This window comes from Xyrauchen texanus, chromosome 43, assembly GCF_025860055.1.
Source record: "Xyrauchen texanus isolate HMW12.3.18 chromosome 43, RBS_HiC_50CHRs, whole genome shotgun sequence".
NCBI classification, from domain to species: Eukaryota; Metazoa; Chordata; class Actinopteri; order Cypriniformes; family Catostomidae; genus Xyrauchen; species Xyrauchen texanus.
The window spans coordinates 29,176,773-29,200,694 of NC_068318.1; the positions used below are offsets into that span (position 1 = coordinate 29,176,773).

At 38.9% G+C, this 23,922-nt stretch overlaps 1 protein-coding gene across 3 annotated transcripts in view; it reads left to right on the top strand.

Moving 5' to 3' along the window:
* Positions 1 to 1,621: 1,621 nt before the first annotated feature.
* Positions 1,622 to 23,922, top strand: part of LOC127635639 (calcium/calmodulin-dependent protein kinase type II subunit gamma-like) — a 76,626-nt gene continuing 54,325 nt past the window's right edge. For 2 of the 3 annotated variants that reach the window (XM_052115804.1, XM_052115806.1), the window contains exons 1-5: positions 1,622 to 1,893; positions 8,439 to 8,533; positions 21,634 to 21,693; positions 21,999 to 22,053; positions 22,952 to 23,017. In XM_052115804.1, the coding sequence (XP_051971764.1) occupies positions 1,832 to 1,893; positions 8,439 to 8,533; positions 21,634 to 21,693; positions 21,999 to 22,053; positions 22,952 to 23,017 (338 nt within the window). In that variant the 5' untranslated portion in view covers positions 1,622 to 1,831. The remainder of the gene's footprint in view (positions 1,894 to 8,438; positions 8,534 to 21,633; positions 21,694 to 21,998; positions 22,054 to 22,951; positions 23,018 to 23,922) is intronic. The other variant, XM_052115807.1, reaches the window with a different exon arrangement.

Genomic DNA, 23,922 nt, shown 5'->3' on the forward strand with positions numbered 1-23,922 from the left:
ACAGTTAAAGGGAAACTAACACTACGGTAGATTATGGTCTTCTGAAGAAGCAAAACATACGCAAACAGCCCAGGGGAAAAGTAAGCATACGTGCATATTGCCCCATATCTCATTCTTCGTGCATATCACCACCTACTGGGAGGGAGGAGAATTTATAGTAAAAAGGACTTAAATATTGATCTGTTTCTCATCCGTACCAATCAGATCACTTCTGAAGACATGGATTAAACCCCTGGAATGGTGTTTGTGTTCCACAGAAGAAAGGCAGTCATACACACATCTGGGATGGCATGAGTACATGAGAGCATATTTATTTTTGGGTGAACTATCCCTTTAGCTAATTTGAGTTTTTATGATAGCCAACAACTGCACAAGTTGAGCCTGAACTCTTTTTTTTTACCACAACTAACACTTAAAGTGGTGTGTATGTATAAATAAATATGTACATATCTATTAATGTCATTCAAAATCCAATAAACATACAAAAGCGAAATCAATATTTAGTGCATCAACGTTTGCTTTCAAAGCAGCACCAATTCTCTTAGGTACACCTGGACACCGTTTTTCTCAGTTTTTGGCAGATAAGATGTTCCACACTTCTTGGAGAACTTCCACAGTTCTTCCTTCAATTTAGGCTGTCTCTGATGCTTCTGTCTCTTCATGTAAATCCAGACTGACATTGTGGGGGCCATACCATGTGCTATAGTATATTCTTCTATTCAATTCTATTTGCAAAGGGAATATTGAAATCAAAAATGTATATTTACTACTGATACACTAAAAGCAGAATATATATACAAAAAAACTGTTTTAAGACAACTATTGTTGAGAAAATATAAAATATAAAAATATAATGTGCATAAGACTTTTGCATAGAACATACAGAACTTTTGCAGTATATGTTCTGTACATGCAGTACTGTGCAAAAGTCTTATGCACATAAGATGTTTCACAAAAGCCTTTGTCTTAAGATGGTTATTTATATCTTCATCTTTAGTGTGTCAAAGATATTAGACTCCCAAATATTACTTTTGCAAAAAGAAAAGATTAGAATAGTTGAACAGGGAGCCCTGCAACTGATGTCACGGCCCCCACAAAACCCCCCACTGAACATCGTGTCAGTCTGAGATTACATAAAGAGACAGAAGCAATTGAAACATCCTAAATAGAAGAGCTGTGGCGAATTCTCCAAGAAGCTTGGAGTACATCCTATCTACCAACAACAAAGCAAAACTGTGTCCAGGTGTACCTAAGATAATTGGTGCTGTTTTAAAGGCAAAGGTGGAATATTGATATAGCTTTTTTATGTTTACTGGACTTTGTATGACATAAAGTGATAAATGAAAACTATTTATTTCATTATTTATGATGACAGCCTCACATGCAACATTTTTCACAAGTGCCTAAAACTTTTGCACAGTACTGTATTTGTCTATGCATATTTATGTTTAACTTTTATAGCAGTAGTAGCCTATATATAGTTGAAATGAGATCTGTGCACTTGTACAGCTACCAGCTGTCAATGGAAAGATGCTGCAGGTGTAATATCACTACTCCGCTGCGCCCTCTACCGGTGACAGAGCGCATGTTTCTGTCAGCGCTTCAGTGCAGCGGAAAACAAGTGGACTGCAGTAGAACGGCGTAATCAGTGAGAGGTTGGAACGGCAGTCGAGCTTTCTCGTCAGCGAACCTCTCCCGCACTCAAATCCACATGCACATTTAAGTTTTTGACCTTCTAAATTACGTAGCTCGTTGGCACAGAAGCAAAATTGTGGTGCTGAAGCGTACTTGGATATTGCCACAAACTAGGGCAAACACAGAGGGGCGAGAAATGGCAACGACAACCTGTACGCGCTTTACCGACGAGTTCCAGCTTTATGAAGAACTTGGAAAGTAAGATTTTGTTTCATATCACTCTGCTGGGGTAATTGCATAAACCGGATGTCATATATGAATATAACATAATGCTTAAATGTTGAAGATTCAAATGAAAATGCACACAGTATAAGGAAACAGTGGGAGTTGCATTTAAAAATGGCAAATTCCTAACTACATGTTATCATCAGGATTATTTGGGTCTTGGTATATATTGGGTATTGGATCATCATTGCGAGGATGTTGCATTGAGGAAACATTCAAGAGACTGTTGCATTTAAATACTCACACCACTGCATATTTTAATGAGAATTTAATGACACAGTCTCTGATAATCATAATCATGAGCATGATTAATTGCAGGATTATTACAGGGTTAATTGTGAAGATATGGCATGTGTTCTGTGACCTTTGAACTCTCGTGCGTTTAGTGCAGAATGCACAAGATGAGCAGTCAAGCAACATGAGAGGGAGATGCATTGACATACTCCCACTATACTGTGCTTGTTAAAGTGAGTATTTAACTGTATACAGTCTTTGGTCATAAACACGAGCTATTGGGTGATACTTTTGCAATATTGCATAATTATTTAAATTATAACCATTTAAATAATTCCTTTATGCATGGTACAGTGCGTATTTAACTATAAAGTGATTTGGTGATTATTCTGAGGCTTTTGCATTTATTTACTTTTGCCACCCTTCAAATCCTGGTGCATTTAATGCAGACTGCACAGAGGAGCTGTTGGGAGGGAGTTGTTTTTAAATTACTCCTTACTGTGCTTGTTTACACAGATATTAAAGAGTATATCTGATCACAGCATGAGCTATCGAGGGATAATTTGCAGGATATAACGGTACAAGTTTTTTGGCTGCTTTGAACTCATTTGATGCAGAATTCACTGAGTAGCTTTTAGGAAACAGAGGGAGTTACGAGTATGCGCAAATATCAGCGATTTGGCGGGTATGAGTTGGGCGATACATTGTAGCGGCTCATCACTCTTGTTTGTGATACAAGCACCAGAGTTTAAACTGGCCAATTGGTCGCTACATTGTATCTACTGATGAAGAATATTCATTGTGAATGTATCACGACGCGTTCTACAGTGAACGTGAGTTTATTACGATGTATTATTAACGGTCGCTACATTGTATCTGTGTGTGTCCGGTGACATTTGAAGCTGCCAGAGCTGCTCAGGCGGCTGTTTGCTGTCTGTCTGTCTATCTGACACCGTGTGTGTGTGTGTGTGTGTGTGTGTGTGTGTGTGTGTGTGTGTGTGTGTGTGTGTCGGCATGCCTGCAGCCTGACGTTAGGAAATTATTTTACTCCCCCCATTACTGTTTACCCCATGCTATTAAACGTCTCCGTGTGTGTAAAAGCCACGTTAATAGTACTGCACATATTTCTCTCAGAAAATAAGCTCAAATTTCTCTAAAGAATAATAGAATATTCCTCTCAGAAATGACACATTTCGTCATGTATGTTGTTTACATTTTTATAAACGCTCTGTTTTTCGGTTTCAACTCGTTTTAATCTCTATAGGCTATCAGTAACTTAAACAGAAATGTGTAACTTATTTTTTTTTTTTAAACGTGTGAGATATCACACTTTCAGATCTTTACCATACTGCACGGTTTACCACATCCTCTGTATGTGGTGGAGACCAGCAAAAAAATAAAATTAAAATAAAATGTCACTAGGTGTAAATAGAAACCAAAAGCTTCTTTGCACTAAGTGCAAATAGTGGCATATTGTATTTGCACCCCTAATTAAATACTAATAAAACATGTTTATTGTGTTTATTTAGAGTCCCTAACCCTAACCCTCCCTTAAACAAAAATGAACAATGGTTTCACTACAGTAACATAGTATCACCATGATATTTGATAAAATCATAGTAACCACAAAATTAAACATGGTTACCATAGTTACACCGTATTACTGTAGTAACACCATGGCTAAATGCGTTAAAACTATGGCTTATGCCAAAAAACATATTTACTACAATATTATTATAGTGAAACCATGGTTAATTTGACCTCTCTCAACTCCCCGACCAAATCACTGCGTGGAAATCAACCTTTATATTAATCCACACAAATCCACACCGTCGTTTCTTCCCATGCCACTGCAGCAACATTAGTGAGTGCAGTTCGTCTACAATTTCTGGTTTCTTCCACCAGACTATTGGAGTGCAAATATCCGCACTGTGTGGCAGGCACTCAAAATCTTTCTTTGAGTTAGCCTTTTCTTATATTTCCTTTTGCAACTGAACATGTGAATGTGAAATGTGATGTTTCTCTCTCACTGACGAGTCTGCAATATTACATACATACTGTATAATTGATTAGAATATGTAATATACAGTATGCTAATGCATTCTTGTTAATGTGTAATACTAATTAATTATAATCAGTGTTGAGTCTATTTTTAATACAAAATGTAGGATAGCACATTACGTTTCAAATGATTGAAATCAGATTACAGTTAGGCTACTAACTTTTAATTAAGTTAAAAAGGCTAAGTATAATATTTAGGTTACACATATTTACTAATGTAGAACACATTTAAAACATGAAATATGTTAATTTGTGCTTCTGTTTGTGTTTCTGTGACAGCTGAAGGGTGTTCACACCCTAACAAGTCAATGAGCAAGAAGGAAATATAGAGAATTTTTTGAAACCGTTGAACAGAAAAACAGAAGCTTTTGGGAAGAATTTTAGAAAGTAAAAAAGTCATTAGTAATGCAATTAAACTTTGATTAAAACTCAGTAAAGCCAGTAATCTGGTTACAATTTTAGAGAAGTAATTAGTAATTTACCCAGTACATTTTGAGGAACTTCCCAACACTGATTATAATACGTAAGGGAGAATGTCAGCTTATTACAAGGCTACTAACAAATAAATACATGAACATAAAATATTGAGTTGCTTTGAAATTACAAATTAGGCTTAAGTGAGAAGAAATAAATCGCTGAACAACTGAAATCCACCTTCGGAGTCCTTTTTGTGTTTATTTTGTAAATAATGACTGTTTGGCTCCTCATTATGTATCTTATTAATACAAAATACACATGAAGCATTGATTGGAGTTTAAATTATTTTATTAGTTTATTTGTAGTGATTGCACAGTGATCCGAGAATCAGGAACGATGGTTCGCAATACCCGGATGCGTGGTCTGACACGTGAATGTGCAGTTGTTACTCAGCAATATTAGACCGCTAGATGGCACCATTGACCAATCCGAATCGAAGATTCCAGAGAGCCGTGTACTAAATATACTTAGTGGTGCTTGCTAAGGCAAACATCACTATTACTATCGCTCATATTTTTGAACAAACCCCTAAGTGTTTAACATTAAAGGGGTTATGACATGCCTTTTTTATTTTAATATGTTCCTTGAGGTTCGCTTATAATATTAGTATAGTTTTTTTGCACAAATATACAGTCATATATTTGTAAAACTTTATGACTTGACAGTAAATGTCCACTGTTACGACTGGCTCTCTGCTCTTGACTGACCTGCTCTCTTGCATCTCGCTGACCACTGCTACTGGGCAGGGCTACTGAAGTGAGAAGGCAATAGGCATTGATGTGTTGTATACCACAGTGTGACATCACAATGTGGATGAAGTAGAGAACGATTTGTTTTGGGAAGCTTGATTTCAGCAATTGCTCTTTTTGGAGTGACTTGGAAGTTTTGAGGTCTGTTATGTAGATGTAGTGTCTGTAGCACTGTTTATGCTACAGACACGAATGATACCTTAAACCATGCCGCTTGGTGAACAGAGGTGTGTTATTACTTTTCTAAGCAATCATAGTTTTGATTCTCCGATACGCTGTAGCTTGGTCCTCGACCACTCTTCCACCCTCTAATGGACGACAGCCGTGCCTCCTCGGGAGGATCGGAGGCAGTCCTCCGGCCCCTGGCGGACAGAACACCCCGGCGTGTTCCGGTAGATGGAAGGGGTCTCCCCTTCCCCTGGTAGCGGTCCTCCCACTCCAGATGGTCGGCCAGGAGCCCCTCCTCCCCTCATGGTCGGCAGCCGTACCTCCGCTCTCAGGCAGCCGGGCTCCTCTGTCCCCTGTCGAATGGCTGCTCCATTGGGGTGGATGATAGTGGTGAGGACTCTACTACGGCGCATCCCTTCTCCTTCCCAGGTTTTGGCATTAGTGTAAAGGGATTAGTGGAAAGGAGGAGGCGAGAACCGGCTTGACAATATAAATAATATTTTTATATAAAACTGAACCAAAAAGACAAACACACATACTGGTGTCAGACAGCTGTCTGTAAATCTCTCTCTCTGTCACACTGCCATCTTTGGTCAGCCTTTATACCTCTCAAGGGCTGATTAGGGGCCGGGTGTGCGGAATAACGACCCTGCCCTGCCCTCCGCCCTGCCAGACTGTGGTACTGAATGATTACTAAATACATATGCCAAAGTTTTTACTTTGTCACTTTAAAAAAAAATGATTCCCAATATCTCCCAGGTGTCTTTTCTTGTAGCCAGTCTAGCGAATCGCATGCAGGTGATTGGCCTGCGGTCACAGAGGGGCATATGCTCTGTACATATCACATGTTTCTAAGGGCATTCGAGCCCTGTAGGTCAAGCTCTGGCAGTGCCCGCCATCACAGTCTTGTAGGTAACGGATCCGCCTCATCTTTTCAGAGTCGTTGCTCAAGACATGCCGAGTTTATTGTGTAACTGTAACAAGATGTGCTAAAATTAGCCAGTAAGGAATGACATCAGACCATTATCATGGCTGTATGTGGTGATTTTATAACGCAGGTCTTTCTGAAAATAGACCTAAAGAGGCAGGCTCTGGAGAGACAGCATGTGCTTTTTTCCCTGGCTGTAGTTTCACTGCTTGTGTTTGATCAAATGCAAGATACAGTACATGTGATAAATGTGTAAAATGATTATTGGTGCATCAATCAGCTGGTTATTGTGTCTTCAGACTTGTACTGTCATGGCTGGTACTATGAACATTGAAATGTAAAAAATGGTTGGGGTATGTTGATGCTTTTGTTCACTTAAGTAGGGCTGGGTATTGAAACAGGTTTCCATATTTGATTAGATTTCGATACACAGACATCCCACCAATCCCAGAAGTTCCGGGAGTCTCCCGCATATTGTAAGCGGTTCCTTGTAACCCGCAAATTATTTACAATATCCCAGAAATCGATTTTTTGAGAGAGAGAGAGAGAGAGAGAGAGAGACCAGAGAATTTCTAATAATAGACAGGCTTTGGGGAGAGCGAGTGACAGAGAGTGTATCCTGATTGGTCACTCTTCCTGCTAACTAGACCTATCAGTTTTCTCTGTGGGTGGACTTTCAGGGAGGTATCTCCCTGAAATGAGTTTTTACAGGGTGGGATGTCTGGATACACAAGTTCTCGATTTGATTCCGTTCTGATTCTGCTATGATTCGATACCGATTTCAATTCATTTGTGTATGTTTCAGTTATAATGTCCATTATGCTTCCATATGAAAGAAATTCTCTCTAAGCTAATGCTGTAAATTATCCAGGGAACCTTCTAACTTAATACATTCTAAAAATATTAATTATAAAGTTTAAAACACGCCCCGAACCCGATATCAGGATTGTTCAAATTTGTTTTTACCCAGCTCCACAGTTTATGTATTTCACAGTGTTTCTTTTTAAAGTAATAGTTGACCCAGAAATGAAAATTCCGCCTTTATTAACTCACCCTCGTGTTGTTCTAAACCTGTAAGATTTATTTTCTTGAGTGAAACACAAAAGGAGATCTTTGTCCTAGCAGTTCTTTCCATACAATTAAAGCAAATGCATACTGGGGCTGTCAAAAGGACAAAAATCACTATAAATGCATCATTAAAACAGCCCATACAATTCATGCACTATATTCTAAGTCTTCTGAAGCAGTACAACAGGTTTGTGTTAAGACCAGGCAAAAATCTGGGTAAATGTTCAGTGATAATCTTTTAAAGTTCAAATCTTATTTACAATTCCACATATTCAACTTGCACATCGACTTAAGGTTTATGGTTTCCCATTTCATTGACGTCACACCTGGTGTGATGCATCTTTACAGGCATTCGTTTATTTATATATTTATTTTTTTAATGAACTTTTTATTAATCCAAAAAATTACAAATCCTTACATTGATCAAAAAGTAACCAACCTTCAGGAGATGTCTGCCCTAAGTTAATAGACAGGCATTATGTTAAATTAAGTTAAATGTGCAGGTTTGAATGAGATTGGCGGCATATTCAAATTAGATTTCCGCATATTCCGATTTTTGCCTTGCGTTCGCTTACAAGACACAAAAGACCCAATGGCTTTTTGTGTCACTGAAATCAAACCAGAATTTCTTTAAATTTCCCTTTGTGTATTCCGTGGAAGAATGAACGTCGTACTGGTTTGGAATGAGAATGAGTAAATGATGACAGAATTTGTAATTTTATGTGAACTAATTCCCTTTATGCAGATGAAGCATTTTGGATTTTATGTGAAGTTCAACAGTGTATCTGCAGAGATTTTAAGCTGCTATGTTATCCTCTCATCTCTTTCTTCAGGGGGGCTTTCTCAGTTGTGCGCCGTTGTGTCAAGCTGTGCACAGGCCAAGAGTATGCTGCCAAAATCATCAACACCAAAAAGCTCTCAGCAAGAGGTAGGCCAATTTTTGGGGTGGGTGAAAGGTGATTGGTTGTGACAATGTGTCAAGTGTTCTGAATAGCCCTTACAAAAATGTACCCTAGTAACCATAATTTCGTCCAAAATACCATAGTCGCTACATGTATTGTTACTTTTGTAAAGCCATAATTAATTAAAAATGAAACTCCTTCAAAAAGTGTGAGGGGCCGTTCACACAGATGTTTTTGTGTCCATCCATGCTGTTTTTCAATAGTTTTCTGTGTAAATGTATGCTAGACATCTTTGACCATTGCAGCAAGAACTTAAACTTTTTTCCCTTTTTCTCCCCAATTTGTAATGCCCAATTCCCAATGTGCTCTAAGTCCTTGTGGTGGCGTAGTGACTCGCCTCAATCTGGGAGGCGGAGAACGAATCTCAGTTGCCTCCGCAGCTGAGACCGTCAATCCGCGCTGCTTATCACGTGGCTTGTTGAGCGCGTTACCACGGAGACATAGCGAGTGTGGAGGCTTCACTCTATTCTCCGCGTCATCCACGCATAACTCACCACATGCCCTGCCGAGAGCACACCACATTATAGTGACCATGAGGAGGTTACCCCATGTGACTCTACCCTCCCTAGCAACCGGACCAATTTGGTTGCTTAGGAGACCTGGCTGGAGTCACTCAGCATGCCCTGGATTTGAACTTGCGAATCTTTACTCGCGTCTTTACTCGCTGAGCTACCTAGGCCCCCAAGAACTTAAACTTTTAAAAATGTGTCTCGCAACACCTTTGTTCTGTTTCAATCATGCTAGTGTAACGGGAGCCAGCTGGTACATTATAGCTGTTTGGTATGTGTAAACCTCACTCCCCTGGCCTCAAGAGGCTCACTAGCGACTGACACTAGAGGCTGTAGCCTTTAGTCTCCTAATTAGCATACTCACCTCCTATGCCGGCTAATGCCGGTTTGAATCACGCTCAAGCGGGTCGAGCAGGACTGCTTACAGTGGTGCTGTGACACGTATGGGAGTGATGTTTAGGGGGGTGGGTGTAACAGGTGCCAGCTGGTACGTGATAGCTGTGGGGTATATGTAAACCACACTCCCCTGGCCTCAAGAGGCGCACTAGCGACTGACGCTAGAGGCTGTAGCCTTTAGCCTCCTCATTAGCATGCATGCCGGTTAGAATCCCGCTCGGAGCTGGTCGAGCAGGACTGATTACAGTGGTGCTGTGACACGGATGGGAGTGAGGTTTAGGGGGGTGAGTGTAACAGGACCCAGCTGGTACGTGATAGCTGTGGGGTATATGTAAACCTCACTCCCCTCTCCTCAAGAGGCGCACTAGTGACTGACGCTAGAGGCTGTAGCCTTTAGCCTCCTCATTAGCATGCATGCCGGCTAATGCCGGTTAGAATCCCGCTCTGAGCTGGTCGAGCAGGACTGATTACAATGGTGCTGTGACACGGATGGGAGTGAGGTTTAGGGGGTTGAGTGTAACAGGAGCCAGCTGATACATGATAGCTGTGTGTTATGTGTAAGCCTCACTGCCCTGGCCTCAAGAGGTGCACTAGCGACTGACGCTAGAGGCTGTAGCCTTTAACCTCCTTGTTAGTGTGCCAGCCTCCCATGCCAGCTGACGCTGGTTCGAATACCGCTCAGAGCAGGTCGAGCAGGACCAGTTACACTAGTCTAGCTTTTTTTTACGTTCCATCTGAATGGCCACTTAGATGTTTTCAGAGCCTTTCATCGTTAGGTTTAGTTTAATTATTGTCATCAGTGGTGGCTTATACCAAGGTTACACAGTTTTATTGTATGTTAACGTGGTAAAAGGATGGGATTGTTGAATGGTCAAGCTTAAGAGACTAGGATAATATAAAGATGTCAGTGCTTGTTGTTGACATGTTTGTTGTGGTGTCGTGTGATAATTCTGGGTGAAAGGGCCTGTGTATCCTATGGGGGTGGGGAGGTGGGGGGGTCTGCTGGTCATCACAGTCAGCTTGACTATTTGGCATTCTGCAGACAGTGCGTCTGTGAGCCCAACATGTCAACATCACAAGACTGATCTCACCCACAGAGAGGGGCAGAGGGCCACGTGTACATGCAGACACAGACATGCGCGTAAACATGCTGAAACACACACCCACGCTGGTGCAGAGGGGCTATAGCAAAGGAGATGTGAGAATACTAGTCTCAGTCACAATTCACTGTTGCATGGAAGGAAGAAAGAAAGTCATACAGGTTTGAAACAACATGAGGGTGAGTAAATGATGCCAGAATCTTAATTTTTGGGTGAACTATCCCATTAAGTACACCAACACAAGGTTGTATTTGATGTTTGAGAGCTCTTCTTCTACTGTCATCCTCAAACAAAGCCAACATTTCAAGTGGAAACATTTCAGATTGACACTTCGTCATTGCTGCAATTGTTGTGACTCGTCTTGTAACCACATCTGGCACTTCGCTGGCCCCAAACGCCCATTTGTGGATTCGTTTTCAATCAAACATCAGAGTGGATTCAGATTCTTGTGGTTTGTTCTGAATGTTGCAACTAAAGCAGGTTTAAAGACCCCATGAAATCGCTTGGCAAGTGCATTTATGATCACATGGGAAGTCGGTATGTTGTTTCAGAGAGTTCAGTACCCTAGGATCGGCCACATTATGCAGACTAACCGACAAGCAGCATCTCCTATCAGATATTTTTGCATCGGCACCCTGCGTGTTTACCTTCTCCTGTGGAGTGAGTGGAAGTGTGTTGCAACAGTAGCATCGGAAACCCATTTTCAGATTCTGTGTTGAAACCAGGAAGTAATCGCATAGTCAGTGACGAGTGCGATCCAGAGGTTGCATTTTTCTTGTAACATTCCATTTTTACTCCACTGATGGTTAGGTTTAGGTTTGGGGGATATAAAAGTTGGAGTTTATAAAATAACCATTCCTCTTCATTTTATTAAAGCCTGTACAGCTGAAAACATCTCACTTCACTACTCAATTTTGGCACACCTCTGTGGACATTTCCCCAGGAAAATGGAGATCACACGTTCCTATACAGCCAACAACACTTCCCGCATTGGCCACTGGGGGCAGTGTTTTGCATTTCGGTAAGCACGTACCGATTTTAGCTAAAAAGAAGTCAACATACTGTTTCAAATATTACCGTGAAATCAGTCTGCGTATTACATATCATGGGGCTCATCCCATAAAAAAAAAAGAAAACACAATACCCTTTACCCTTTGTAGTTTATATCACAGCTATATAAGATGTACAGCTATGATTTACTACTAGTAATTGCTAGTCAGATGCACGTGGTATTAGAGAGAACATTGGATTGGACAACATTTTTTATACGCCCCTGAGTACAAGATGAGACATCAATAATTCTGGGTCTTTTTCTAGGAAGAGAAAAACTGTACATTTGAAATTCTTACATCTTCTAAAAGATAATTTTATTCGCTTTTAGCAATAAACTAGTGAATTGACTGCAAGATCTCATGAAAATTGCATGATTGTGGCAAAACATTTTTCAAAAGTATCTCACCTTACACAAGGTTTTTCCTGGCTCAAAATGAGGCGGAGGTGGTACCATACTCGTCAAAAAAGTGACGTTAAGAACACGTAAACGTTGACTTTGCATTAATACACTACTAATGACCTGGCAACTGAATAATAGTGTTAATTTGTCATCTGTTTTTTAAATTTGTCTTAGTCCTGTGTCAAATAGTGGATTAGTCAACCTTATCCAATTTTTTTTTTAGTCAAGTTTTAGTTGACAAAGTATGGGCTTTTTAATGTAGTTTTAGTCAATGAAAACTGTTGACATTTTATTCATATTTTAGTATAATTTAGTCATATTGACATTTTAGTCACTGAAGACTGTAAAAATGTTTAGCCATAAGAGTATTATTGATAAGCATTTGTCAATCTAGTCTATCCAAAACCAATATATATATACACACATTTAATTGTCGATGAGCCGATGGAACTTTATATCTCTCCTGGTCTCAACTCCCGCTCAGATTGGGTCTCTTCCACAACTGGATGAAGCGGCTCTGACCGCACAGAGAATGACAGTTTTGGAGTTTGTGTTTATTTACATGGCCCATATTATATGAACTTTAATTAAGGATGAAATAAAGATATATTGCCAATCTGTGATCTGTGTTTCTATCAGACACACGAGCTGCAGCGCTCCTCTCGTCTCGCGTGTCATCATTATAGTTTTATATGATCTCAAGTTACGTTAAATGACATCAAGCGACTATTCGACACGGAATTTGTTTTTATTATTATTGCCGAGATAATTGACAAACCACCGAGTGCAACGCTTGTTAGTGTTTTCCATGAAGGCACCCACCAGAGTTGGCTGTCTACAAAACAAATTTGACGGAGATGGCCGCCTAGTAATTCTCGATGCAGGAAAACCCCTGCCTTACATGGTTGCCATACACGTATCTCGGCAGTTCCGAGGTGCAATGTCCACTGTGTGGCGCTAAAAGCGAGTTAAATGTTCACCCTAACAGATGAGGCTTTACAATTAAAGCTTTATCGAGTTTTAAATCAACAAAACCAACCTCCTTACACCAAACCTGAAACCTAAACCTATTGATAATGTCATTAAAAGCAAATGTGAGTTGAAAACGCTATTGCTGAAGCAACCGTGTTATTCTGTGGTGCTTTAATTACACGTATCGACTTGCGTGCTCTTCAGGACTCGTATACTGGTCTTTCGCATCGCAAGTGCAACACTCTATCAGTTGAGCTACAGCGCAATTTGATCATAGTTGAACAAGCTTGTAAATGTAGTTGGTTATGCAATGCAAATGTTAAAATATATCACTTTACAAGTGATGAGCTATAGTAAAAGTGTATGTCATAAGATAGCATTGCATGAGGAACAGGGCTAAAAGTATGTGTTTATGAACTGATAATTTGTTGTTTTACTCGTGATTTGTGTGAAAGGGAGAAAAAGTCATTGTTGTCCCTCCTCTAGTGTTCATTTCACCACAAAACTTCCATGGTACGTACAATGAGACAGGTAAAAATCAGTTAGAAAATGTCTCAGAAATGCTCCTAATAGTCTTAAGCTTTTTGTCTTAAGTGTCAAAAAATTCTTAGCAAAGAGTAGGACTTGTGTAAGAGTAGGAGCTTTTCATAAAGATGCTAAAAGCAACTTTTAACAAAGTCTAAGACTGATTCTTAAGTGCTGACTGAGGTGAAGGTAGTAGGCAAGGAATATAGTAATGTCTACTCAAAATGGCCGCCCTCAACCACTGAATCAGCCAATAGTGAGCCTGTAAGGGTAATTTGTCTCAGCTGGTATGACATCATTAAATTACTAATGATTTAATACAACATATTCTAAAACAATTTTTTGATAATAGGTTATTTTCTGTTGATTAATTCTTTGATTAATCAAATGAGAAAGCCAAATTGAATTTCCTGTATTTTAGGGTGTGTTCACACTTGGCAGGTTTGGTTAGATTAAAACGAACTCTGGTGTGATTGCTCTGTTAGTGCGGTTCATTTGAACAAGTGTGAACGTTGCCATCCGAACCTTGCTGCGTGCCAAACAAGTGGACCGAGACTCCCTGAATAGTGGGTCTTGGTCCGCTTCCAAACTAACTCTGGTGAGGTTCCACTGATATATGAACGCAGCATGGACCAAAGACATCTAAATGGACCAATAACAGGAAGTAATACTGACCTCAAGCATACCTGGCTCTTCTCATCATAGGAGCTATGTTGCCCATTACAGTTCGGTATAGGCGTCAGAACCGCCGTCCTTGCAGCACATCTTCATTTGTGTGTGCAACAGAGGAATTCCTGTTTTGACTCCTTTACACATTTTATTAGCCCTTTGTTTGTTCTCAGCTGGTAAAAATACCACCATATATACATATATAAATATAATGAGTGTATTTCGCCCAGCAGCCAGCATTGTTTTGGATGTTCGGCAAGTTCCGTTGGAAAATATACGTTATAAAAGCTGTCCAATCAAGTCAAGAATTTTCCCTGATGCCTTTGGTTTTGTATCGTTAGGATCAGTGTTAAAAATGCCAGTGTGAACGCTAAGCGAACCAGGACTAAATGTATCATTTTATTTTTTGGTCCAGACCAAGAGAACCGAACTACATGTGTGAACACACCCTTAAAATATTATTCCACATCTTACCGAATTGTCCTCAAACAATAAAAAATAAAAATGCTAAATCTTGCCATATAAATAGAAGAAATATAAATAGAAGAACAATTTAAATCACAAATTGAAATGATAATAAACCAAACTGATATAATCCAATTACAGTAACATATAAGATTTCAGTTAAACACATTTAGTGATAATTTTGACATTCAACTTATAACAGTACTGGTTACAGTGGTGCCGTGACCCAGATGGTGAGTGTGACAGGAGCCAGCTCCATTTGGTCACTCTATGACTCTATGAATAATTTAATTGTATTTATTTATTTATTTATTTGGTAAATGGTCTGCACTTATATAGCACCTTTTTAACCTTAGCAGTATTCAAAGCGCTTTACATTGTTACTCATTCACCCATTCACATTCATACACCAATGGTGGCAGAGCTGCCATGCAAGGTGCTAGCCTGCCATTGGGAGCAACTTGGGGTTCAGTGTCTTGCCCAAGGACACTTCAGCATGTGGAGTCATGTGGGCCAGGAATCGAACCGCCAACGCTGGGATTAGTGGACAACCCGCTCTACCACCTAAGCCACAGCTGCCCCAATTTAACTTGCTCGCTGATTTGGACAAATTGTTTTGCAAAATGGGAATTGAAACTTGAATGATTTTAAGTTTTTTATATTTATAAATAAGAATAAATCAGTAAAATGTAAGCTATGAGCTGGGGTTTAACATCTTTCAAGCACATTAAACTGCAAAAGGAATCTGTTAAAGCACCGGACACCCCACACAAAACTATTAAACTTTATACATAGTTATAAATATAGTATATAGTAGAGGTTATTAAACGTTATACATAGTGCTTGGGTTGGGCTCTTTTCAGATGCAGCTCTGTACCATTTTTCAAATGTCTTTTAATTCCCATCGAAACACATTTTTACTACTGTAAAGTGGTGTCACTGATGGAGGTTGCAGTGCTAGTGCAAAGACATTCAAGTATTCATAATTCAGTTATTTGTTGATTATTTTCATAGATTTTTATAATTTTAGTGATATTTAGGTTGTATTAATTAGTTGCAGCCCTCTGAAAGCTTAGGCATGTAACCCATCACATTTTTCAAACGCTTAATTCACAACAATGAGTTTCAATGTATTCATTAAATGAAATAAAAAGTGCTGCAATTAAAAAATATATATTGATGGATTTCATTTCACTTAACTACGAAACACATTTGCCCAAATTACACTATCATAAGTCCAACGCATTCTTTCTTTGTTGTAGAGTGTGTTGTCTCTGCGGCACACAGTCATCGTGATACTCCTAACTAGGTTATGAGACCTCTCCAGCTCTCTTAAACAATTTAGGAGCTGAGGCCATGTCTTAACACTTATGAACCTTTATGAATCACATGTATTCTTAAGTCTAGGAATAAGAGTAAAATTACATTATTCTTAGAATTTTGACTAAAGTTTAAGACTAAAATTTTACTCTAAGCGGCTTTATAGATACAGCCCCAGGTTGCATATAGATGACATCAAGGCTAACAGACATGGACTAAAAACCACAAAACTCCAATTTTGATTTCAATCTTTAAGGTATAACGTGAAAGCTGTGCCATTGCTGAAAGAGTTAATGCAGAATGTACAGAGTGGAAAGTGGAGCAAATGTTAGGGGCGGGACCCGGGTGGGGTGATTGACACAAGATCCAGCCAATCATTGCATAGCCCCTCCGACGGGGTGATATCGAGAAGCACAATTTTTCAAGAAGGATTCCATCATTACACAATGAGAGGGGCTGGGAAGTTGTGATTGGTGTGAATAGTTTATATGCATAATCGCAGCACCTGCAATGCAGCTTGTAGATGACCTGGATTTACCCGAAGTGCCACACACACACACTCCACTCTGTGAAGCCACTAGGTTGCTCAGAGCAATTTGCTCCATGATCGTTTCCAATTATAAAGGCTTACTGCTGGGATAAATACTGATAAAATCGATGATTTAAACTGTAACTGTTTCTGACAGACTTATTATCTCACTGTTCTTCTGTGGGTGCAACTATGAGCACAGTTACATTTAATTGCTTACTGTTTGCATCAACATGCATAAGAAGTTGTCCATTTTTAGTGGTTTCTGGCATTCCAATGTATTGCATTCTAATACAGACTGCAGACTTTTGAAAGTTCTGTATGTCTTAAAGTAATGTTCCAGGTTCAATACAAGTTAAGTTCAATCGATACTATTTGTGGCATAATGTTGATTCCCACAAAAAATCATTTTGACTAGTCCCTCATTTATGTAAAAAAAATAAATAAATAAAAAGCTAAAATTGCAGTATGTAAAAAGCAGTATGTCTTTGTGCAAGAAAACCTAACTAACGCTATAGGTGGATTTCAGGGTAATAATGGCATATTATTAATCTTTGCAACGCTGCATAAATGTAGAATATGGCCTCTTTAATGTTGGATCAGACTCCAGAGGGTCTGATGCTCTTTGCTGCAAATTTCCCTTGTGCTGTTTGGGTGTCAACATTCTCACAGTTTCACAGCAGTCACACTGCTCGATGTGTCAACTTCACAAGCTGTTGTGTGTGTGTGTGTGTGTGTGTGTGTGAGTGTGTCTTGTGGATGGGTTACAATGAGGCCACAGTAATGTTTTGTAAACTGGCTGTGGTTACAGTAGCTAAAGAAAAAACTTATTTCTATCAGGAAGACTCGCAGACTTGAGTTAGATTTAAGATGACATTTATTTGATGAATATAAAACAGAAAAGAAATGTCTCTCTTTGGCATAGGCCCCGTCTGGTAGCCGAAGAAGTTGTACTTAGAACCGTCATATTCTGCCGGATATTGGAGCCTAGCCCCATGCAGGACGGGACTCAACTGGTGGTGGTGGGGTGGTGGAGGTTGCCGTGTTAGCACACTGAAACATCAATGTGATAGATTGTGAGCAGACTTATAAAGCAACAGCTTACATGTGATTGGCTGGGAGTTACCCAGCTAATGGTGCGATGATGGACAGCTCCTAGTCTTCCCGCTAGAACTACACTGCACTTACATTTTTCATGATAAACATTACTACATTCAAATCAGACATTTTACCGATGGCTGCATTACATTTTTAGACGTTTTAGATGATAAAATGATACTCAGATGATACACAGCCTTGTTTGTCCATCAGCCAATGAGAGAACAGCTCAGAAGTCTTCTGGAACTGTGGAGATGATCTGCGCATGGTTTCCCAGCTGTTCTCCTTCCCAGATAAATCATGCATGGCAGACAGCGGTCTTCCTCTGTTGGGTGTGCTGGGGCGGTCCAGGCCTCTCGGCTGTTCACGTATGTCCGAGTGAATCACACAAAAGCTGCCAAGAACATGTCAGGCTCATATTTCGCTTAAGACTATTTGAGTAGATTTGATTCTTTTTGTAGACTAATTAAGCAAAAAATAAAATCACATGACATGTTCTTGGAAAATGTCTCTATGCAGACGATTATGCAGATGTTGGAACATTTGCACCGGTAATAACTCTGCACGCCGGTGTGTTCGTGTGACTGATCTTAACTGACTGAATGGGAATTAGCTGTCAGCCTCAAAGTAGGGAGAGCTCCAGGTCACATCTACCGATGACATGGACCAATGACAGTAAGAAGGTGTTTAGCAGCCGGTAAAACGTTTTCCTGAATGTTTACCCTGGCGAGCTGTTACGAACCACCGAAACAAACTCAAAAACCCCTTCTTTTTGGCCAGATTTTGTTCTAAATGATGTCACAACCTTTTGTTCTTCAATTTCGTTGGAAGTGTGCAGATGCCTTAAAGGGTTGGGCTATACATCTAATATCCACGATATAGTCGCAGAAATTTTGCTGACGATAGAGTGCATCAGTAGACTAATTTCATGATCCTTCAGGGCTGTCTCTTCTTGGCTTGACTTCGCTTGCGAAGATTTAGGAAGGGGGATGTCCATGTCTACTGCACGCACCCTGTTGGCTGACAAGCCCAATATATGACCAAACAATGTCTTGTTTTCTTAGCCATATTTTTTCCTCCAAGCAGGCCCATCTGTTTTATTCAAAGTATCAGTGGCCCAGTGGACTGTATGTCGCCAGCCTTCACGGTCAGCAGCTTGTGATCAATGCCACAGGTTTTGAGGGTCTTTTTCAAGGAGTCTTTATATCTCTTTTGAGTTGCCCCTCTATCACGGTGGCCATTGGACCATACAGTGCGATATTTGGCAGGTGATGAGCCTCCATCCTGGAGATGCGCCCTGCCCAGCGTAGCTGTATTTTCATGAGCATGGCCTCAACGCTGATGATCCAACGCTGGTGATTATTTAACTGCCAAAGGCTGCGATTAAAGACAGACAAACATGGTCTGTGTGCGCTTAAGAATGAACCGGCGACACGCTGATCTGATGGTCTAGTGTTTGTAGCGCAGTTCACCTGCTTTGTGAAGTACTGCAGGTTCAAGCATTCGTGCAATTCCAACCATTAGTAACCGCTATAAAGTTATTATACAACTCTACAAATACGGCACAGTAAAGGAGAGTTTGACAGCGGTTCACAAGGTGTGAAACTCATAACTGTCAAACAAACGTTGCACTATCTGCTGACACTATTTGACGTAGTGTCAAAATAAAAAACCCAGGTATGGGTGAAGTAAATTGGACAGAAATATATACATTTAGCTTTAATAAATCTTATCCTAAAAATAATAATAATTCAGTATTATATTATAATAATACACTTGACTAGGTTCCACGGTAATAATTTAGTATAATGCTAAATTCTTCTGGTTTCCAAAAAATAAGTGAAGTAGTTTTTGCACACCTTGTACATTCACAAAGAAAAGTGTTTTAGTAAAAATATATGAAGATAAATAAAAATTGTATTCAGCTTCCATATATGATTGTATGTTAAATATAAGCATAAACATGCAAATCAATGAAAATTATTACATTTTACTCTACTTGTTTTTGAAACATGCCTTCATCATTTATAAACAGATTTGTATTTAATGCCTTTGAAATATGAATTCTACATGGCTACAATTCCTCTGATTAAAAAAAAACTTTTATGCTATTTCAGAGCAAAAATATAATTATCAAGATATATATATATATATATATATATATATATATATATATATATATATATATATATATGTGTAGAATATCGATCAATTTGCTGAAATATTTTCAAATATATATGTTGATCTGTTTCTCACCCACACCTATCACATCATGTCTCAACACATGGATTTAACCACTGGAGTCTTATGGTTTACTTTTATGCTCCCTTTCTGTGGATTTTGGAGCTTCAAAAGTTTGGCACCCATTCACTTGCATTGTGAGGACCTACAGAGTGGAGATATTCTTCTAAAAATCTCCTTTTGTGTTCTGCTGAAGAAAGAAAGTCAAACACATCTGAGATGCCAGGAGGGTGAATAAATCATGAGATGATTTTCATTTTTGTGTGAACTTTCCCTTTAAGTCACTTACAATGGAAGTGAATGGGGCCAATTTTTGAGGGTTTAAAGGCAGAAATGGTAGGCTAGTAATTTTATAAAAGTACCTACATTAATTCCTCTATTAAAACTTGTGTATTATTTGAGCTGTAAAGTTGTTTAAATCATAATTTAACGGGATTACAGGGTTTACGTGGTTGCGTTGTCATGGTAACAAAGTTCTAAGATCAGATACACCTACACAGATACAATTATTAAGGGCTTTATCACACTAAAATCATTTTAACACACATATTGTTTATGTCTTGTGACTATGCTTTTGAAACAGTGAGTATTTTGGCCCCCGTTCACTTCCATTGTAAGTGCCTCACTATAACCCAGATTTTGGCTTTTTTCAAAGAAAAGGAGGGACAAGCCAAAATTAATTTTGTGGTAATCAATAGGCCACACAATGCTGTCGATTGAGTTTAACTTATATTTAAATAAGAATATTTCTTGATTTTTAAGGAATAGGGTTAGTCCAACCAACAGAAGACAGGATTAGTGTTCTTGAAAGCTGTTTGAAAACAGTGATTATTTTTGCAATTCTGTTTGATAATGCTAGAACCACAGAAATTTCACACTTCACTTTTGAATTTTCTTCATGCTAATTATTTTGACTTAAAATGTATTTATTTATATATATTTTTATTTTGGGGTTAGTTCCTCAGTGTTTTGACGTGCGCTACTGTCAAACTTGTGCTACTGTCAGACTAGATTTGGGCTGAAGTCAGCTATAGCGGTTGTAAAGTCTTTAGCCGCGGGTTGGCCATTGCACACGTACTGTGTAGTTAAAAGTAGTGACTGCGGTCGGGGTGATGCTGAGTGTGACCTTTACTTTGCCGTTTGAAGTAACATCTATGAACAGATCTGAGACTGCTTTAAATGTGCAACTTAACAGGGTTGAAGGGGGAGTTTAACGAGGATGAGCTGATCTTAGTGTTCATGGAGCAGGAAAATGAGTGCTGCTGAGCAGGAAGTGAACTGTCACACCCAGACAAAACTCTATTCTCCAGACAAAAACCTAGTAGGTTTTGAATGGAGAATGTTAAATAAGTATAAGGGATTTCACTTGAACACTAAAACACTTTTCAGCTATTATAACATCTGAATTTGAATTGAAGTTCTTTATGAATCCATCTATCCACCCATCTTTCCATCTCAGACAGATTCACTGTCGGAGTTTGCTGTAATGGGTTGTCAGGTGGTCCGGGGTCTATTGAATGGTGGTGGTGTGGCATAGTGGTTAAAAAGAAACTCATACTTGGTAACCAGAGGGTTACTGGTTTGATTCCCGCAAGGAAAAAGCAACAAGCTATTACTATTAGGCCTATGTTATTTTTGTGCCATTCGCATGACCAAAAAGAATTCCAAAAGAAATGTTCAACCGGAATAGAAGAATATATTTTAATATATTAAAAAAATTGCCTTGAATCTTCAGTTTCACCATTACATGTACAGTAACTTAACATAGAATAAATCCTGCCTTTTCCAGATCACCAGAAGCTCGAGCGAGAAGCCCGTATCTGCCGTCTGCTCAAGCATCCCAATATCGGTGAGTCTCTGTCCTCATTTAGACATTGAACTCACATGCTGTAGGGCAAAATATTATATGAGTATTAAATTCAACATCTCAAATCTGCCAGAACTTTTCCATTCATGTCAACATTGCTATGAGATCTATCATTTAGGACGTAGGTGTTGAGCTAAAGAGGTCTCAAGGGACACTGATATAGAAAATGCTTCCATTTAATTTCATTTTAGTCCATAAAGCAGTTTCCTTTCCACTGAGGCAACATTTAAATGAATGGGAATTGAAAGTGTGTGATAATGTTATTACTTTCTTTGTCTTTTATGCAGTTCGGCTCCATGACAGTATATCAGAGGAGGGTTTCCATTACCTCTTATTTGACCTGTAAGTGCTTCTATATAATATGGCGCATAATATCTCATTCTGCTGTGTTTTTCCTCTATGCGCTTCAATAGACGCCCACCCGCTCTACCTTCCCCGAGCATCTTTCTTTCTCTCTCTCTCTCTTGTTCTCCCGCTCGCTCAAGAGCCAGTTTCCATGGCAACAGAGCTGGGCTGCCCAGCCAAAGAGAAATCCTGCAGCAGGGGTTTCCCCCCCCGAAGCCCCGGTGATCTCTCTTCTAGAGGATTCCCCCTTCCATTACTGCTCGCTCTCTCTGCTGCTCTCTCTCGCGTGCTTTGCAATGCTTTTTCTGTCATCCACAAGCACACGCATATGCATGCATGTCTGTAGGTAACCATTAATGACACCTTCAGCTTATCCATCTTAACTATTGTGTTTAATTAATGCTACTTCCTTCATTTATAACATTCATAGTTTGCTGCTTCTTCAAAAGTCATGTTGTTATTTAATTTGTCTTAATTTAAATTGATACATTACTATTATGTAAAATATATATTCATATATATTGTTTTGATAAAAAAAATACAATGATTTCAAATACAATGATTCTATTAATTTTTTCTAATGTTTTCTTATTGAATTTATAATTTAATCATTAAATGAAATACAATGAAAAATTCTGTTAAAATATTTTGCATTATCTTTATTTTAATTAAATACAATACAATCCAAAATAAATGTAATTAAAATACAAAATATTTCATTTAGATTTTCTCATTCTTTTTATGTTACTTATTTTGCACACTTTAACTTTGGTATTGTTATGGCAATATGAATGCACATTTTTATTCACATTAAATTGAAATGTAAATATTGCAGATTAAATTGGTAATTTGCATATATTGACTGGTACTGTGATCGCCTTTCTGTGTCCTGCAGTGTGACGGGTGGAGAGCTGTTTGAGGATATTGTAGCCAGAGAATATTACAGTGAAGCTGACGCCAGGTAAAACACTGTCTCTGTTTTCTCCACTCAGCCTCCCGTTGTCTCGTCAGATGTTCACTGTGGCCATTTCCTCTCCAATCCTCCCAGCTTCATTCCATTTCTTCATCCCCTTCCTTTTCATTCCCATCCTAACCGGTTAGATCTATGTATGTCATAAAATTATACGTGCACTACATTAAATGTTTTTCTTGGTTAGTATTTCTATCTTGGATTCCACTAATAGAATAGAAATTTACTTAAGAGGCAAAATATATGATACATTTGATTTATTTTCCTTAATTAATTGCAAATAGTTTTTTATTTTTAATGCATATATCTAACTAAATCTTAGTAAGGTAACAGCCATTATATTCAGTACAACTTTCTTGTGTGGAATTACTTAAACATCATAAAATCTATGTTTTTCCTCTTGTTTTTAGGAAGCTTAGACATTTCTGCTGTGACATTTTTGTTTTTAATGAACAGTTCACCCAAAAAGGAAAATTCACCCTCATGCCTTCCCAGATGTGTATGACTTTCTTTCTTCTGCTGAACACAATTGAAGATTTTTAGAAGAATTTCTCAGCTCTTTAGGGTCATACAATGCAAGTGAATGGGTGCCAAGAATTTGAAGCTCCAAAATATCCACATAAGGGGAACATAAAAGTACTCCAGATGACTTCAATGGTTAAACCAATGTTTTCTGAAGTGATATGATAGGTGTGGGTGAGAAACAGATTCATATTTAAGTCTTCTCCCTGCTCAGTCAATCTCCACTTTAGTTTCACTTTCTCATTCTTCTTCTTCTGTTTTTGGTGATTCACAGTCTTAATGCATATCGCCCCCTACTGGGCAGAGAGGAGAATTTAAGATAAAAATGTCTTTCTCCCCCACATCTTTCATATCGTGTCTGAGCACATGGATTT